Consider the following 21,355-nt stretch of genomic DNA (forward strand, 5'->3'; position numbering starts at 1 on the left):
TACCCTCCACCATTTGGAACGAATTAGAAAATTTTCAAAAAAATAAAATCCAATAAAAATTATTTTAAAATCATTAAAATATCTAATATAGGAAGGTGCCGATATATGGGGGGATATACGATATTGTGGACCTATAAAGACAAATCTATGTCTGCGTGTAAAGTACTCACAAGGAACACCTTGTATGGATTTTCAGATAATTCCATTGGAAAAAGTGGCTAAAATCATCAAAATACCGAATATAGGGGAGTACCGTTATATGGGGTATATACGATAATGTGGACCTATATAAACAATTCCGTTTCAGGGGTAAAGTGCTCACAGAGAACTCCGTGTGTGGATTTTCAGACAATACGATTGGAAAATGTGGCTAAAATCATCAAAATACCGAATATGGCGGGGTACCGTTATATGGGAGCTATACGTTATCGTTAACCTATATAGAGAATTCTCTGTCGGGGGGTAAAGTGCTCACAAAGAACCCCTTGTGACCATTCCGTTGAAAGATATGGCTAAAAACATCAAAATACCGAATATCGGGGGTACCGTTATATGAGGGCTATACGATATCGTGGATTTATATAAATAATTCTCTGCCGATGTATAAAGTACCCACAAGGAACTCCTTGTGAGGATTTTCAGACAATTCCGATGAAAAATGTGGGTCAAATCATAAAATATCGAATATCGGGAGGTACCGTTATATGGGGGCTATACGATATTGTGGACCTATATAGATAATTCTCTGCCGAGGTTTAAAGTACCCACAAGGAACTCCTTATGTGGATTTTCAGACAATTCCGTTGAAAAATGTGGGTAAAATCATCAAAATACCGAATATCGGGGGGTACCGTTATATGGGGGATATACGATATCGTGGACCTATATAGACAATTCTTTTTGAGGAGGTAAAATGCCCACAAGGGACTCCTTTTGTGGAATTTCAGACAATTCCATTGAAAAATGTGGCTAACATCATCAAAATACCGAATATCGGGGGTACCGTTATATGGGGGCTATACGATATTGTGGACCTATATAGATAAATCTCTGCCGAGGTACAAAGTACCCACAAGGAACTTCTTATGTGGGTTTTCAGACAATTCCGTTGAAAAATGTGGGTAAAATCATCAAAATACCGAATATCGGGGGGTACCATTATATGGGGGATATACGATATCGTGGACCTATATAGACAATTCTTTTTGAGGAGGTAAAATGCCCACAAGGGAATCCTTTTGTGGAATTACAGACAATTCCATTGAAAAATGTGGCAAAAATCATCAAAATACCGAATACCGTGAGGGTACCGTTATATGGGGGCTATACGATATTGTGGACTATATAGATAATTCTCTGCCGAGGTATAAAGTATCCACAAGGAACTCCTTGTGTGGATTTTCCGACAATTCCGTTGAAAAATGTGGGTAAACTCATCAAAATACCGAATATCGGGGGGTACCGTTACATGGGGGATGTACGATATTGTGGACCTATATAGATAATTCTCTACCGAGATATAAAGTACCCACAAGGAACTCCTTGTGTGGATTTTCAGACAATTCCATTGAAAAATGTGGCTAACATCATCAAAATACCGAATATCGGGGGTACCGTTATATGGGGGCTATACGATATCGTGGACCGATATAGATAATTCTCTGTCGAGGTATAAAGTACCCACAAGGAACTACTTGTGTGGATTTTCAGACAATTTCATTGAAAATGTGGCTAACATCATCAAAATACCGAATATCGGGGGTACCGTTATATGGGGGCTATACGATATCGTGGACCGATATAGCCCATCTTCGAACTTGACCTGCCTGCAGACAAAAGAGAGATCTGTGCAAAATGTTAGCTTCCTATCTTAATTCGTTTAGACTGTAGCGTGATTACAACAGAAGGACAGACGGACGGACAGGGCTAAATCGTCTTAGAATTTTACGCTGATCAAGAATATATATACTTTGTTGGGTCTAAAATGATTATTTCGATTTAAATGACAAACAATTAATGCCCATCTTACGGTAATCGGAGCAAAAGAGTAATTTTTTTTTGGCTATTCTGACAACATTCTACCGTCAAGTATGAGGTGGACAAAACTGAATACCACGTAGTACGGGATTTTAAACGTTGGAAATACAAACTTCACATTATAGCTCATTTGAATGCTTTTTACAATATCAAAAATTGAGCTGAATTTTCACATGGGGCTATTATAGATGTTCTTTATCATATAGGTATTTAACACTCAAATTAAAGCCTATAGCTGAAAATAGGATCAGGCTATTCAAAATATCTAAAACCGACGGTAATTATAATTTTTGTCATGAATATTAATTTCTATTTAGTGATGGAGTCATTACTCATAATCAAGTCATTACTTATAATCAAAATTGGAGTAATTATAATATAGTCATTACTTATAATCAAGATTGTGCCGCCTACATAAGTCAGATCTGTGATTTATTATGCTTTAAAAACTAAAAGTACGGGCCGGCAACGCGGGCCGGGCCAGCTATTATATATGTATAAATCAATTGTTGTTTGTTGGTAATGAAATCAGTTGAAAACGGCTGGACCGATTTGCATAATTTTTTGTACAAGCATTCGTCATACCCCGAGTTAGGTTCTTAAAGAAAAAAAAATATTGACCACGCCTTCTTTTACGGACACTATTTCCATTTATCTAAAATCCTTATATTTTTCAAAATAATGAAGATATTGGTTTGAAAATTATTACACGAGATACTGTTGACTTTCCTCCAACCCTAGGGATTTATTTGGTGGCTGAGGAACTGACCACGCATACTTCTAATCTATCTATATATAAAAGAAAGTTGTGTTAGTTACCACTCAAGAACCGCTGATCTGATTTTAACGATTCACACAAAATCTGGAATTTTCTCCTGTCCGAAAAGGATAAAATCCAAAAAAATCGCGTAAAAATGCGAAATTTAAAAATTTTCATTTTAATTTTTTAAAGTGTACAATAATAACAATGTTTTATTTTGTATGTGGAGTGGTGGACCTGAATAGATGTCAAAATAATTAAACGTGGTCAAACCATAGTTAAAAGATAATTATTTTTTCAAAATTGCTAAAAAATCCAAAAAAAGGAACCTATTGCATTGCAATAGGTTCCTTTTAAATTTAAAAATAATAGCAAGGACCAAACTTCGTAAAGGCCTTTAAACCTTCGCTGTAAAAAAACAGCGAACAAGTTGAAGATTTTTTTTCAATATGTTTATTAGTTGCTATGTTTATAACTCAAGAACGTTTTGACGGATTTTCACAATTGATACAATTTCGGAATGGAATCTTGGCAAATTATGGGGTCTCCAACGAGCAATTTCAATGACAAAACAAAAACATTAAGTTCGGGCGGGCCAAACTTTTACTACCCTCCACCTTAGGGTAAAGGAAACATTAGAGCCCATTATGACCCACATATACCAATTTTTAGACATATTCGTGGGAAAATGTGCCAAAAATCATCAAAATACCGAATATCGGGAAATACTGCTATATGGGGCTACACAAAAACGTGGACTTATACATAAAGTGTTTCGCCAAAGTAACTAGAACCCATTTTTCTAGAACCAAATTTTCAGCCAAATCCGTGAAAAAATGTGGCAAAAATAACCAAAATACCGAATATCGGGAGATACCTTTATATGGGGGCTATACCAAAACGTGGACCTATAATTACAATGATTCGCACACGAACTGGGACCCATTATGACCTACAACTACCAATTTTCAGAGAAATTCGTAAAAAATTTGTCAAAAACCATCAAAATAACGAATATCGGGAGGTACCGTTATATGGGGACTATACCAAAACGTGGACCTATACCTACAATGTTTCGCCACACGAACTAGAACCCATTATGATCTATAAATACCAATTTTTAGACAAATCCGTGAAAAAATATGGCAAAAACCATGGGGGCTATACCAAATCGTGGACCCATATATGCAATGTTTCACCACCGGAGCTGGAACCCATTATGACCATTAAATACCAATTTTTAGACAAATCCGTGAAAGAATGTGGCAAAAATAACCAAAATACCGAATATCGGGAGGTACCTTTATATGGGGGCTATACCAAAGCGTGGACCTATACATGCAATGTCTCGCCACACGAACTGGGACCCGTTATGACCTACAAATACCAATTTTCAGACAAATCCGTGAATAAATGTGGCATAAATCATCAAAATACCGAATAGCGGGAGGTACCGTTATATGGGGACTATACCAAAATGTGGACCGATATATCTCATTTTCAATACCAAACATCCTAGACACAATACAAATTGTTCTGCTAAGTTTTGGCGCTCTACGTCAAATAATGTGGGCTGTATCGTGATTTCAACAGACAGACACACAGACGGACATCGTTAAATCGACTTAGAATTGTATGCTGATTATGAATATATATATACTTTATGGGGTCTACGACGAATATTTAAGGATGTTACAAACGGAATGACAAAGTTAATACACCCTCCTTTCCAAGGTGGAGGGTATAAAAATTATGTTCGGCTGGGCACAACTTTTAATATCATCCAGCTTAGGGTAAAGCAAACATTTTTATATAGAAGTATCTGAATTCAAGCGAGTTTCACTTTAAACTTCATATACCAGTAAGACTGTTTGGACAATGTAGTTAAACTTATTAAAAAACCATAAAGTGAATGAGGCCGTTATATGGGGCCATACTAAAACGGGAACTATGTGGACAATTTTATACTTCAAGGATTGTAATCTATCAAACCTTTTAAAATACCAAATTTTAAACAATTATGTGGGTAAATGTGACTAGGATTATCAACATACCCAATATCGGTAGGTATCGTTATATGTGTTAGACACATCCGAGGAGAAATGTTGCAAAAATCATCAAAGTACCGAATTTCGAGAGGTACCGTTATATGGGGACTATACCAAAACGTGGACCGATAGATCATTTTCAATAGCAATCATCTTATACACAATACAAATTGTTCTGCTAAATTTTGACGCTCTACATCAAATAATGTGGGTTGTTGTTGTAGAAATGTTACAAACCGAATAAAAAAGTTAATGTACCCTCCTTTCCAAGGTGAAGGATATAATAAGCATTAAAGACAACAATTTCGGGCCGGAAACGCGTTTTTTTGTCTATAATGCTTATTATATCCTTCACCTTGGAATATATATATATATATATATATATATATATATATATATATATATATATATATATATATATATATATATATATATATATATATATATATATATATATTCCAAGGTGAAGGATATAATAAGCATTAAAGACAAAAAAAACGCGTTTCCGGCCCGAAATTGTTGTCTTTAATGCTTATTATATCCTTCACCTTGGAAAGGAGGGTACATTTACTTTTTTATTCGGTTTGTAACATTTCTACAACAACAACCCACATTATTTGATGTAGAGCGTCAAAATTTAGCAGAACAATTTGTATTGTGTATAAGATGATTGCTATTGAAAATGATCTATCGGTCAAATGTTATTAACTTCATAGCAAATGCCAAACGTTCAGGAAACTGCAATCTTTTGAAGTTGGGAGGCATTTCTGTTGCAATAAGAGAATTTGAGGTAGCAACATACTTACCCGTAGTAATCATACCCTCAATTTGATTATTGTGTGGTTTTTATGCCCTCCACCATAGTATAAAGTGTATATTAAATTTGTCATTCCGTTTGTAACACCTAGCAATATACATTTTAGACCCCACAAAGTATATGTATTCTCGATCAGCATAAAATTCTATGTCGATTTAGCGATGTCCGTCCGACTGTCAGTCTATGGAAATCACTCTGCTTCCGAACGAAATAAAGTAGGTTGATACAATATTACTCAAATGTATATTATGTCTGCAGGACTTTTGGTATTGAAAATGGACCATGTAGGTTCACGTTTTGGTACAGTCTCCATATAACGGTACCTATCGATAATCGTTACTTTGATGATTTTAGAGACCTTATTCGCCGGAATTGTTTCAAATTTGGTATTTGAAGTTCGTAATATGACAGAAGATTGTCTGTGCAGGTTCACGTCTTCGTATAGCCTCCATATAAGAGTACCTCCTGATATTTGGTAGTTTGATGATTGATGACATTATTCTCCGGAATTTGTTTCAAATTTGGTATTTGAAGTTCGCAATGGATACTTCAGCATAAGACAGAAAATTGTCTGTGCAGTACACTTCTTCTACCTCCCGATATTCGGTATTTTGATGATTTTAACGACATTATTCGCCGGAATTGTTTCAAATTTGGTATCTGATGTTCGTAACAGATACTACATCCTATGACAAAAAACCGTCTGTGCAGCTCCACGTTTTGGTATAGCCGCCATATAATAGTTCCTCCATATATATGGTATTTTGACGATTTTGATGATGCAGGTCCACGTCGTCGTGTAGGCCCCATATATAATGGCTACATTCGGCATTTTGAAAAACACAATTTGAAACGGATTTTATTTATTTATTTTTTTGAAAATTTGCCAATTTCGTTCCAAAGTTCGGCCCGGCCAAACTAAAAGGTTTTTTACTTGTTTACTGTAAGCCTTATGCCATTGCAAAGCCGTTGTGGGTCAATGCTTCTTAATAAAATCATATCCCAATCTGAAACGATTTCAATATAATTTGACAAAATTTACATTTACACTAAATTCCGTCACACCTTCCATATTTCATTGAAATTGGAGGTACATACCGTGTTTGGTACATCAAATATGTGAATTCGGCCGAGAATATATATGGGAGCTATATTCAAATCTTTACCGATTTCTAATTAATTTGTCAAATTTATTATTGTGTCCAAATTCCGCCATTAAATGAAATTCTATTTCATTGGAAAAGGACATATATATCGTGTTTGGTACATAACATACATGAGATCGGCCGAAAAATATATATGGGACATGTACACAAACCTCAATCGATTTCAATATAATTTGGAAAATTTATTTTTGTACCAAAGTTAGTCACTCATGCCGAATTTTATTGGATTCGGACATACGTTTCTTGTTTGGTGCATCAAATATATAAAATCGGCCGAAAATATGAAATCTGAACCGATTTCAATATGATTTGACAATTTATTTTTGTACCAAATTTAGTCACTCATGCCGAATTTAATTGGAATCGGACATACGTTTCGTGTTTGGTGCATCAAATATATGAAATCAGCCGAAAATATCAAATCCCGTCACACATTTCAAATTTCAATGAAATCGAAAATACATATAATGTTTGGGGAATAAAAAAGGAAATCGGTAGAAAATATATATGGGAGCTATATCCAAATCTGTACCGATTTCAATATAATTTTGCAAACAAATTTTTTAGACAAATTCCATTACACATTCCAAATTTCATTGAAATGTTGCGTACAAAGCGTGTTTAATGCATCAAATACATGAAATCGGGCGAAAATAAATATGGGAGCTACATCCAAATCCGAACCGATTTCCATATAATTTGGCAAATATATTTTCTAATCAAATCCCACCACTTATACCAAATTTGGAGACTGTATCTCTAATCGATCAATAGATATGTGCATATCAAATCTAAATTTTTGGGAGGTACCTCCGATTCTGATGCTATATCTCCAGTTCTAAGTGGAATTTCAAAAATGTATATAGTCTATGTTACTTTCAGGCGATGTTGTAGTATACTTGGAAATTTTCATGAAAATCTGTTCAGAGGTTCTCTTTATATTTCACACATCTCATTATTTCCACTAACAAACGATCTGTTGTGAAGATGGTATGTATCGGTGCACTCATTCTGGTCCCTGAACATTTTGGAAAACAAAAAGCTCAAATAAAGCGAAATAAGCATTCAACACTCTTCAAATTTCATACTTACAAACATTTGGCTAACTGTCGTGTGAAGATGATATATATCTGGGAACACCTTCTGGTACCTCACTCACAAAGGGTCATAATTTTCTGTCACAAAGGGTCACTTTTATCTGTCATAACTTGCGAAACAAGTCAGTGATTCTTTACAATTTGCTATATTAAAATATGTCTTTCTTTGCCAGAAACCTGAGATGAATATGGAATTTATGATTTTCCATAAATTGGATATAAATGTTAGATTTTCTTGTAATTTTACCCATATCAATATTTTTATATGTATTAGTTGAAGCATGAAAATGGAATACTTCGATCGACTATTACTGGTACCTCACCTACATGTTAACATTTTCTAAAATTTATCATATATAGCATGTAAAGCGAAGGAAGTTACCAATAAAGTCCATACTTGGCACGTCGCAATATTTATATCATATTTATTTAGGTTCGATACGAAGTGGCCAATATTGGCCCATTACTTTGGAAGCTACTCCATAAGGGATTAAGCATTTGAATAATCATAACGGAAGTCAAAATATTTTTAATTAATCATACATTTGCTGAGGGTATACATCTGTAGGCAAAACCGACTAAATTTGGTACAAAAATTAATTTTTCAAATTATATTCAAATCTGTTCAGATTTGGATATATATATATATATATATATATATATATCAAATAATGTGGGTTGTTGTTGTAGAAATGTTACAAACCGAATAAAAAAGTTAATGTACCTTGTCTTTAATGCTTATTATATCCTTCACCTTGGATTTCGGTTTGTAACATTTCTACAACAACAACCCACATTATTTGATATATATATATATATATATATATATATATATATATATATATATATATATATATATATATATATATATATATATATATATATATATATATATATATCCAAATCTGAACAGATTTGAATATAATTTGAAAAATTAATTTTTGTACCAAATTTAGTCGGTTTTGCCTACAGATGTATACCCTCAGCAAATGTATGATTAATTAAAAATATTTTGACTTCCGTTATGATTATTCAAATGCTTAATCCCTTATGGAGTAGCTTCCAAAGTAATGGGCCAATATTGGCCACTTCGTATCGAACCTAAATAAATATGATATAAATATTGCGACGTGCCAAGTATGGACTTCATTGGTAACTTCCTTCGCTTTACATGCTATATATGATAAATTTTAGAAAATGTTAACATGTAGGTGAGGTACCAGTAATAGTCGATCGAAGTATTCCATTTTCATGCTTCAACTAATACATATAAAAATATTGATATGGGTAAAATTACAAGAAAATCTAACATTTATATCCAATTTATGGAAAATCATAAATTCCATATTCATCTCAGGTTTCTGGCAAAGAAAGACATATTTTAATATAGCAAATTGTAAAGAATCACTGACTTGTTTCGCAAGTTATGACAGATAAAAGTGACCCTTTGTGACAGAAAATTATGACCCTTTGTGAGTGAGGTACCAGAAGGTGTTCCCAGATATATATCATCTTCACACGACAGTTAGCCAAATGTTTGTAAGTATGAAATTTGAAGAGTGTTGAATGCTTATTTCGCTTTATTTGAGCTTTTTGTTTTCCAAAATGTTCAGGGACCAGAATGAGTGCACCGATACATACCATCTTCACAACAGATCGTTTGTTAGTGGAAATAATGAGATGTGTGAAATATAAAGAGAACCTGATGCTTTTTTTTTTGGATTTTATAATCGTTTTGATTATTCAAAACTTTGACCCTTTGTGGGGGAGGTACAAGAAGAAATGGTCCGATCTCTATCATCTTTATAAAAAATCTTGTGTTGATGGAAATATTGAGATGTGCCAAGTTTGAATTAAATCGGATGTTAATTTCGCATTAAATGACCTTCATGGATTTTCAAAATTTTGACTCTTACCTCCCACACGTATAAGGAGTCGACCGATATATTCCATTTTCACGCCAGGCATTGGGTTATCAAAAATATTGTGATGTGTGTAATTTGAAGACAATCGGACACTTGCATAATCTATATCTATAAAAGAGGAAAATGTTTGCATGTTTGTTTGTAATTTATGGACTCGAAAACCTCTGAACAGATTTTCATGAAAATTTCCAAGTATACTACAACATCGCCTGAAAGTAACATAGACTATATACATTTTTGAAATTCCACTTAGAACTGGAGATATAGCATCAGAATCGGAGGTACCTCCCAAAAATTTAGATTTGATATGCACATATCTATTGATCGATTAGAGATACAGTCTCCAAATTTGGTATAAGTGGTGGGATTTGATTAGAAAATATATTTGCCAAATTATATGGAAATCGGTTCGGATTTGGATGTAGCTCCCATATTTATTTTCGCCCGATTTCATGTATTTGATGCATTAAACACGCTTTGTACGCAACATTTCAATGAAATTTGGAATGTGTAATGGAATTTGTCTAAAAAATTTGTTTGCAAAATTATATTGAAATCGGTACAGATTTGGATATAGCTCCCATATATATTTTCTACCGATTTCCTTTTTTATTCCCCAAACATTATATGTATTTTCGATTTCATTGAAATTTGAAATGTGTGACGGGATTTGATATTTTCGGCTGATTTCATATATTTGATGCACCAAACACGAAACGTATGTCCGATTCCAATTAAATTCGGCATGAATGACTAAATTTGGTACAAAAATAAATTGTCAAATCATATTGAAATCGGTTCAGATTTCATATTTTCGGCCGATTTTATATATTTGATGCACCAAACACGAAACGTATGTCCGAATCCAATAAAATTCGGCATGAGTGACTAACTTTGGTACAAAAATAAATTTTCCAAATTATATTGAAATCGATTGAGGTTTGTGTACATGTCCCATATATATTTTTCGGCCGATCTCATGTATGTTATGTACCAAACACGATATATATGTCCTTTTCCAATGAAATAGAATTTCATTTAATGGCGGAATTTGGACACAATAATAAATTTGACAAATTAATTAGAAATCGGTAAAGATTTGAATATAGCTCCCATATATATTCTCGGCCGAATTCACATATTTGATGTACCAAACACGGTATGTACCTCCAATTTCAATGAAATATGGAAGGTGTGACGGAATTTAGTGTAAATGTAAATTTTGTCAAATTATATTGAAATCGTTTCAGATTGGGATATGATTTTATTAAGAAGCATTGACCCACCGGCTTTGCAATGGCATAAGGCTTACAGTAAACAAGTAAAAAACCTTTTAGTTTGGCCGGGCCGAACTTTGGAACGAAATTGGCAATTTTCAAAAAAAAAAAAAATAAATAAATAAATAAATAAATAAAATCCGTTTCAAATTGTGTTTTTCAAAATGCCGAATGTAGCCATTATATTAGGGTCTACACGACGACGTGGACCTGCATCATCAAAATCGTCAAAATACCATATATATGGAGGAACTATTATATGGCGGCTATACCAAAACGTGGAGCTGCACAGACGGTTTTTTGTCATAGGATGTAGTATCTGTTACGAACATCAGATACCAAATTTGAAACAATTCCGGCGAATAATGTCGTTAAAATCATCAAAATACCGAATATCGGGAGGTAGAAGAAGTGTACTGCACAGACAATTTTCTGTCTTATGCTGAAGTATCCATTGCGGACTTCAAATACCAAATTTGAAACAAATTCCGGAGAATAATGTCATCAATCATCAAACTACCAAATATCAGGAGGTACTCTTATATGGAGGCTATACGAAGACGTGAACCTGCACAGACAATCTTCTGTCATATTACGAACTTCAAATACCAAATTTGAAACAATTCCGGCGAATAAGGTCTCTAAAATCATCAAAGTAACGATTATCGATAGGTACCGTTATATGGAGACTGTACCAAAACGTGAACCTACATGGTCCATTTTCAATACCAAAAGTCCTGCAGACATAATATACATTTGAGTAATATTGTATCAACCTACTTTATTTCGTTCGGAAGCAGAGTGATTTCCATAGACTGACAGTCGGACGGACATCGCTAAATCGACATAGAATTTTATGCTGATCGTGAATACATATACTTTGTGAGGTCTAAAATGTATATTGCTAGGTGTTACAAACGGAATGACAAATTTAATATACACTTTATACTATGGTGGAGGGCATAAAAACCACACAATAATTTAATTGAGGGTATGATTACTACGGGGAAGTATGTTGCTACCTCAAATTCTCTTATTGCAACAGAAATGCCTCCCAACTTCAAAAGATTGCAGTTTCCTGAACGTTTGGCATTTGCTATGAAGTTAATAACTCCGAAGGACAATCACTTGGTGGATGCGGACTAAATTCAGCATGTTTCTGCTTTTCTGATGCTCAGCTCTTCCTGGCATGTTCACCCTTTGAAAGACCGAGCTATTTGTTTGTTTACGCATAAAAGTATTACAATATTTTTTTATAACTTTTGAATTTGTTTTATTTTTTAATGTTGAATATATATATATATATATATATATATATATATATATATATATATATATATATATATATATATATATATATATATATATATATATATATTCGCGTTATATATATATATATATATATATATTCGGTTAATAAAATTATTGGGATGTGAGAAATGTGAAGACAATCGGACTCTTACATCACATTATTATTAAGAATTGTAATTATTCAAAATGTTGACCCTTTGTGGGGAAGTACTTGAAGGAGTAGACCGATATTGGCCATTTTCGCACCTGACTTAGCATTGATGCAAAATCGGATTATCGTTTATCTTTCTGTACAGAAAATATTTTTTTTTTTTTGAAAATTTCTACTTTTTGTGGGAGAGGTACCAGAAGGAGTGGACCGATATATTTCATTTTATCACCAGACCTTGGGTTAATAAATATTATGTGATGTGTAAAATTTGAAGACAAGCTGGCTCTTACATCACATTTTATAAGAGTTATATTTATTCAAAATTTTGAACTTTTGTGGGGGAGGTACTTGATGGAGTGGACCGATATTGTCAATTTTCGCACCTTACCTATAATGCCCATAATTTCGTACTAGAATGTTCAAACAATATTGTGTTACGCAATTTTATAAGGTACAAGGTATTTCCTTTATTTTCAAATCCAACTATTCAAAGCGGCAAGTTTCTTCTCATATTGAAAATCTGATTGATTCCGTAGGTTGGTTAGCACATGTTTTTATTGTAGCCAAAATTATAATGCAGAAAGTTTGGCTAACAATATTCGACGATTAACTTCTGTGTACTACAAGAAAATTCTGTTAAACTTTTGTTCAGTATCGTATTGTAAGAGGAGTGCCAATAAAGTATTTAATCTGTCAGACTTGGAATTGAGTGCGCCGCATTTGCATCGGTAATTTTAAAACTTGACTGAGATGGACATCCCCAGTCATAAAATTGAAATTGTGAAAGCTAAAATTCAATTTTCTACACTAGAAAAAGAAGTTTACAACTCTGAGGAGTAAAACCATACTTTTGATAGACGACCTTTGTGCTTTATAAGCCCCATTTAATCGTTTAGTCATTTTCCAGCCGAGTTGGGTGCTATGCGTCTCAATGAACGTTTAGTCAAGTTTCCCTATTTTTGTCCTATATATATATATTAGAACAAATTTATAGAAGTTCCGCGTCAACTTGAAAAAGATTTTAAATGGTTGATTCGCGTTATATTTTCCGTCCTAACATTGGATATAATACAGAATCTGTTAACATACAAAATCGGTTCACGGTGCAAATCACTTATGTTGCGTATCATTGGAATACTGCCAAATTTTATAGTTCCAAAGGTCGTCATAGATAATGTCTTAAATTCATAGGAGTTCCGAAAAAGATTTTAAATGGTTCATTCGCGATATATCGTCCGTCCTAACATTGGGTATAAAGAATCCACTTGGCAGTTCATACCAGTTGTGATTTGACATGAGGGAATATCGGCTTGTCGTACATACCTAATATCAATCGATTAAAATAATGTTCATAGGGGAAAGGATGCGTAAAGTGGTTTGTAACGAAAATTGTAATAAATTTGTTACATCAGATTTTCAAATTCAGATGAAATGTCAAAAGTTGTTAACGTTTTGTTTACCTTTTGTACTGCGATTCCAATCACAATAAGTGTTTTAAGTACCTATTGATTGTACCATGGGTACATAAAATATGTTCATACTATAATAATAAATACGACCACAATTGCATTCAGACGCCTTTGTCTGTCAGATACTTCAATCGAACCAAAATAACAAAAAAAATTTTTTCGATTCAGCCCAGAAACATTTTGCCTAGGATCACTAATACAAGTCGTTTTATATTAATTCTGATGTCAGATTCTCCCAACTGGAGAGAATAATTGGTTGGAATAGAGCAATCAGACCCTGCCTTCGATAGGTCTGGTGCAACTGTTCTTGGACCTGTTGATATTTGTCCTAGTAAACCTGAAAACATTAAAATTGAGTAAAAATGTGATTTAAGTTCTGACGCAACTTACGATCCTATACATATGTATGTATTATTTGTTTAACTAGTAACTTTTTAAGCATCAACAAAATTGGTAAGCGCTTACCACTACTAGTTATGACAACTGCCTAGCCTCTGCATTCTAAGTACGCCAAAAATAATGGCAGCATTACCAGAAAGAAAGTTTTTCCTATTAAATTTGAATGGCAAAGTAAATTAATTTTTTAAAAACCAGAAACCTAGGGGGTCGCAAGTTCGAACATCCACGCCAGCAAACAATAAAAAATGCGTATACTATCGTCAGAAAAAATCAATGTTCGTAACAGTGAAGTGTCTATCGGGCAAACAAAATAACAGAAGAAATAATTCAAATGTGCTAAAATTAAATACAAATTCAACTCTAGTGCTCTAAAATGTTCTTTATAAGCCTTCTATTTAGTGATGAGATTTTTAGATCCTCCACCATAGCAAGGGTATATTAACACCTGCAATAACTTAAGACTTGACTGCATTCTCCAACCGCTTTCACTGGCACTTGCACTTTAAAATGGAATGTTAATATTGCATCTCAATATATTTATTTATGATTTGACGAAAATATTGCATACTCGAATTCAGTGACATTGACTACTATGATTATTCTACTGTAGAATGAAACGAGCCATCTAAAAATTTGTACTTTTTTTTTCTTATATTTAAACATTTTTATGAAATCTCTTCTTTTTTTAATTTTTAAACAAGTGTACAATACTTACATGACAAAATATTATTGCTTGTCCAATTGTTATGCTTCCATAAATGTTTTGAATCGCTTGATACTTTTCTTCTTCCGAATTACACTTGACGTAGTACTGTTTAATGTTATCTAGGGATTCTTGTTCTCTCCTTAGTCTGAAAATGGACATAGTTAACCGAAAACGCAGTATAAATTTTTTTTCTGGAAACCTTATGATATTTGCCTCAGGGACAATGTGTTCAGCAAATTCCATAACTTCTTTGTCATATGTAGCAGAGAAAAATAGCATTTGACATTTGGGCGAGAGTTGTCTAAAATTAGGTGTCATTAATTACAATAAAATTGCATTCGCCGCAGTTTCTTACTTATGAATTCGAATACATTGATCATGGTGACCTTGTGTGGCGATCATTACATCTGCTTCATCCAGTACAAAAACTCGTATCTTCTTTAGATCTATGAATCTATACTTTAAAGCCCAATCTAAAACTTTTCCTGGGGTGCCGATTATTATGTGATCGGTAAGTTTTGTTCCGGGAGCAACTGAAATAAATAATACATTATTAAATATTTGAATTATAATACATTTCCAACATTACAAGGTGGGTAAATCTGTTACTTCGACCAATAATTGCCATACCTTCTTCCCCACGAACGGCAAATTTTAATTTAATATCGGGGCAGAATTGTGCCATTCGTGCCGCAGCTTCTCCAGTCTGAATAGCAAGTTCATATGTAGGGGACAAACAAAGTACCTGTAATTAGATCATTAAATCATTTGATTTTTATATGTATTTTGATTTTTATTTCATTTGATTTAACAAAAAAAGTACCTATAAGAAGAATAAAATAAATAAATAAAAAAAAATCCAGCTACAGATCTAATCTTGAAAAATATAGTTGTAACTTGTGTATTAAAAAAGAAATAATTATAATTAAAATAAAAAATGTCGTGCCCTTTTGAATTGTGTAATATTGTTGCAGAGGATGAATTGTGTGTTACCTGTTGGTTTTGTCTTAATCAATGGCATGCAAAATGTGCTAGGATTAATGCAAAAGTTGTAGACACAATTAGAAATAATGTTGGTGTTCGTTGGTGTTGTGTGCAATGTAGGAAACTCTCTGCAGACTTTTATAATTTTGTAAAGGATTTGCAGTCGGAATTGACATCGATGAAAAAAGAATTTTCCTCACTATCACTCCGATTTGAGAATTTCTCTACATTGTTTGAGAAATACCAAGAATTAGATGAGTTGGTTTCTGGCCAGAAATGAAAAAGGGCTGCGAAAAAGGCACCAACTAAGGGAACGCCTAGTCGCAAAGCAATAGTTTCTGTGGAGAACACTGTTCCACAACCGGTTTCAGTTAATATCACTGAAACAACTGAGACTGGACGTGAACAGTCGTATGCCAGTGTTGTTACACACCCAGTTCCGGTAGATAACAGCGGTATAGGTAAAGGGGTAAATAATCCTGATGTTATGAGTATTGATAGTGAGGTTTCTAAGAAAACCTCACAATCTACTCGTAACATACAGGAATTATCACTTCCTTCACTTATCACTAGTGATCGTCCCGAGACTGCTACTGGCAAAATTCAACCTGTCCAAAGATCATTATCTATGGCTCCCGCCATGAAAATGATATTTGCAACAAGGTTTGCGCCAGAAACAACGGCCGATGATATAATCTATTATATAAAATCAAAAATTGAGGGAGATTACTTTTTGAGATGTTATAAGCTCCGATCTGCATTTTCTGAAAGCAGATCTTCTTTCAAAATCGTTGTGCCTGAAAATATTTTCGTACAGTTGATTTTAAAAGAATTTTGGCCTGCTAGGGCATTTATTAAAGAATTTGTGGAGAGATTCGATAATTTAGCTCATTTGCCTCTTAGACCAGATTCGGTGCCAAAAAACTAAATGACTCATTTTCTATTTGCTATCAGAATGTAAGGGGGCTTAATACAAAATTAACCAGTTTATATACTGATAGCATTGGTTTCAATTATAATGTATTGGTTTTCTCCGAAACTTGGTTAAAAACATCTATATTAAACAGTGCAATTTTATGTTCAAAATATCAAATATTTAGAAAAGATCGTGTTTGTAAAAAAGGTGGTGGTGTCCTTATTGCAATTGATACCAAATATACCACTAATTTAATTGATCTAAATGATTTTCTTGATATAGAATTTGTTGGTGTTTCCATTGAATTGGGCATATCTAAATTGTTTGTAACTTGCTCTTATATTCCCCCTTCATCTTCACTTGACATTTATAATCAGCATTTATCAGAAATAAATTTAATCACTGAAAAAATGAAAGATTCCGATCGCATTCTGATCCTTGGTGATTTTAATATGCCCTCCATTAGGTGGCTTCCAATGCCAGATTCTGAAGCTTTGATTCCTTTGCCATCCGAAATAAACAGTACCCAGTATACATTTGATGTTATAAATAGTTTGTGTGACTTAAATCTTTATCAAATAAACAGTGTGAAAAATTCCCACGTCAAAATTCTTGATTTGGCGTTTGTAAATATAACACAGCATTTTGATATATTCAGAATTCCTCCAATATGCACTCCTGAAGATATATACCATCCAACTTTATATATCTCCATGACTCACAGTTATGTAATTGAAGAAAGTCAGTCCGACTCATTTAAAACTGTCCTTAATTACAAAAAAAACTAATTTTCGAAAATTTAATACCCTCATTTCCTCCGTAAATTGGGCTTCTGTGTGCCTGTGTAACAACCATAAAGATTTAGAATATGTAATTGATAAATTTTATGATATTCTAAATAGATTTAAACTGGAATGTGTTCCAACCACTAGAGTTAAAAATTCAAATAAATATCCATGGATAACCTCTGAGTTATCAAATTTAAAAAAACTTTTTCGTAAATATAAAAAATCAGGCTTAACAATAGACTACACTAATTACTCTGTTGCTAGATCTAAATATACTTTAGAGTCTCGTAGATTGTATAAACTTTACCTAGACAAGATTAAAAATAATTTTAAATCCAATCCTAAATCTTTTTATGATTTTGTTAATCTAAAACGAAAAGTTTCCTCAAAGCCCTCAGTATTGAAATATAACAATAAAGAATTTGTCACAGGCACAGATATTGCTGAATGTTTCGCAGATTTTTTTGCCACAACCTATTCAGTACATCTTGCCAACTTAAAGATTCGTATCCTTATAAGTTATTACAGGCTGATCAAATTTGTATGCCTTTTCTACAACGTCATGATGTGTCCAATAGTCTGCGTAGTTTAAAATCGATTAAATGTCCAGGACCGGATGGTATACCTAATATAATTCTTAAATATTGTTCAGAAACATTAGCACTTCCGTTAACTATATTGTTTAATTATTCACTTAAATTTGGTCACTTTCCTACTTTCTGGAAAAAATCGTATATTATACCTTTACATAAGTCTGGTAGTCTTACTAATGTGTAAAATTATAGAGGAATTGCAAAATTAAGTGCCATACCAAAATTGTTTGAAAAATTAATTACTGCAGTAATTTCACAGAAAATTCAATCTATATTGAGTCCATATCAGCATGGTTTTCGTAGTGGTCTTTCAACTACAACAAATCTTATTGAATTTACGTCAACAGTAATAAAAGGATTTGTTCAGCGTAAACAAACTGATACAATTTATACTGATTTTAGTAAAGCTTTTGATAGGGTTAACCATGAGCTCCTAATATATAAATTAAATTATATGGGTTTCAACACCAACTTAGTCAAATGGATATCATCTTACTTAAAAGATAGATCACAACTAGTTTTGTTTGAAGGGTATCTATCCAAAACGATTAACGTTCCATCGGGTGTTCCGCAAGGAAGCCACCTTGGACCGGTCCTCTTTCTTTTATTTATTAACGATTTACCTAATTCCATAAATTACTCGAAATTGTTAATGTATGGAGATGAGGTTAAATTATTCATTTCCCATAATTGTGATAAACGAGCTAATTTACTTCAAAACGATTTAGATAGCTTTTTTAAATGGTGCAGGTTAAATTGTATGGAGTTAAATTTAAGCAAATGTATGCATATGTGATTCTCCAGATCTTCTTTTCTGATATTACAATATAATATTGACGGTCATTCATTATCAACTCTAGATTCATTTGTCGATCTAGGCCTCTTGATGGATCCTAAATTAAATTTTAATAGCCATGTAATAACAATGGTAAATAAAGCAAATGGTGTTTTAGGTTTTGTTAAACGGTGGGCCAAAGAATTTCTGATCCATATATAACAAAACAGTTATTTACGTCTCTTGTTAGATAAAATAGAATCCGTGCAAAAACAATTTCTGCTATTTGCCTTACGAGGTTTACATTGGAATAGTGATTTTGTTTTGCCTTCTTATGCTAGCAGGCTAAAATTAATTAGGTTGCCTACACTTAAAAGCAGACGTATTATGTTGAACTCCATGTTTGTACTAAAAATATTAAATGGTAATATACCTTCAGATTTCCTAATCTCATCTATTAGAATTAATGTTCCGTTTAGATCTAGTAGGTACTACCAATTATTATATACTGATTTTCACCGCACGAATTATTTAATTTAATTATATATATATATATATATATATATATATATATATATATATATATATATATATATATATATATATATATATATATATATATATATATATATATATATATATATATATTATATATATATATATATATATATATATATATATATATATATATATATATATATATATATATATATATACATCCTTGATCTAGCGGCTGGCATACTGAAGTTGTATTTGGAGGTAAAAGATAATATCTTCATGTTATCTAACTCAACTTTGCGAGGATAAGAGAAAATTAGCTTCAAAGCTCGAGATCTAACTGATTTTCCCATAACCAATAAAACTTTTTTCTGGCCTGTCATGCTTACACAGATCTTTGCTAGGAACAATAATTCCAGTCTTTCTCTTACCATCCTCTTCACAAACATCGGCTGCTTCCCCACATTCTGCTTTAAAGCTTATATTGTATCTACTCTGCCACTTCTGTAGCCAACCATATGAAGCAACAAAGCTTGTCATTACCAGTTTTGTTGCAATTTCTTTTGTATTGTATTGTATTTTCTTCAACAATTGGTCCTGACACGGGAATGTTTTAGGAATGAATGTTTGAAAACCATTCCACACACAGTCTGTCAAGTTTCATGATATTTGACCATAATCTAAACACTTTTTATTTCGGATTAATACCTGACTGTCATTGTAAGAGTAAATTTTCCTTATTTTTCAATATGTTTGCCACATGCGATTTTCCAATATCAAATATTCAATAGAAATAAGTACATTTCTACGTAAGTACACATTTGTATTTATTTAATTCTTATTTAAGAATTTCCACATTTATTTTGACGTCATTTTCTGGAATCCAAATTCTGTACAAATAGCGCGATTCCCCCAAAAACTATTTTGAAAATCGGAGCCAGGACGACCAAATTTCAGGGCGCTCACAACTTATTACTTATTATACAAGCGCCAATTGTACTCTGTAAATATTTTAGTGCCCTTGTTTTATAATCGTCATATTTTGTCCAAAACTATAATAGTGCATAAAAATAAATAAATTAATATACATAAAAATTTGTATTTGAAGCTGCGTTTTTTATAATTGTTCATAATTTACTTAAAATTAGATATAATCATATCTTGAAGATGACTTCACCTGAAACTCACGCACAAGATTATTTGATCTTTTTTATTTACTATGTCCACTTATCTAAAATACTTATATTTGCCGAAATAATGAAGATATCGGTTTGAAAATTAGTGCACGAGATACCTTGCACGAGATACCTTCCTTGGACTCGACGAGGCGACACTGGCGCCCCTAAACTACCCAGTCGGCGGCCTGGTCCACCGCAACGGACTCCCTAATGCTGGGGTGTTACGTAAACCGTGCCCATCAGTATTCCAAGGTTTGCAGTCAGGGTACCGACTGTATTAGAACGGTTGCCTCGTCGATACCTGTGCGCCTCGACGAGTAACAGGCTTAGTTGCCAAGTCCTTACCATGATATGGAGGCTGTGTCATGGCGGACCTCGTCACCTCCGCAGTCCAATATCGTATGGAGAATTTAGCGAACAACAACACAACAACCGACAAAAATTCAACCACCTCTTTGGA

The 21,355-nt window shown here is 33.1% G+C and overlaps 1 protein-coding gene across 1 annotated transcript in view; it reads right to left on the reverse strand.

Moving 5' to 3' along the window:
* The window catches only part of LOC101888077 (DEAD-box helicase Dbp80), a 108,690-nt gene that overhangs the window by 35,625 nt on the left and 51,710 nt on the right, over positions 1-21,355 (reverse strand). Inside the window, exons 5-8 of the mRNA XM_059118509.1 lie at positions 15,794-15,908; positions 15,519-15,696; positions 15,363-15,464; positions 15,173-15,308 (exon numbers count right to left, since the gene is read on the reverse strand). Of these exons, the coding sequence (XP_058974492.1) occupies positions 15,173-15,308; positions 15,363-15,464; positions 15,519-15,696; positions 15,794-15,908 (531 nt within the window). The remainder of the gene's footprint in view (positions 1-15,172; positions 15,309-15,362; positions 15,465-15,518; positions 15,697-15,793; positions 15,909-21,355) is intronic.

This window comes from Musca domestica, unplaced genomic scaffold (genome assembly GCF_030504385.1).
Source record: "Musca domestica strain aabys unplaced genomic scaffold, Musca_domestica.polishedcontigs.V.1.1 13, whole genome shotgun sequence".
Lineage (NCBI taxonomy): Eukaryota > Metazoa > Arthropoda > Insecta > Diptera > Muscidae > Musca > Musca domestica.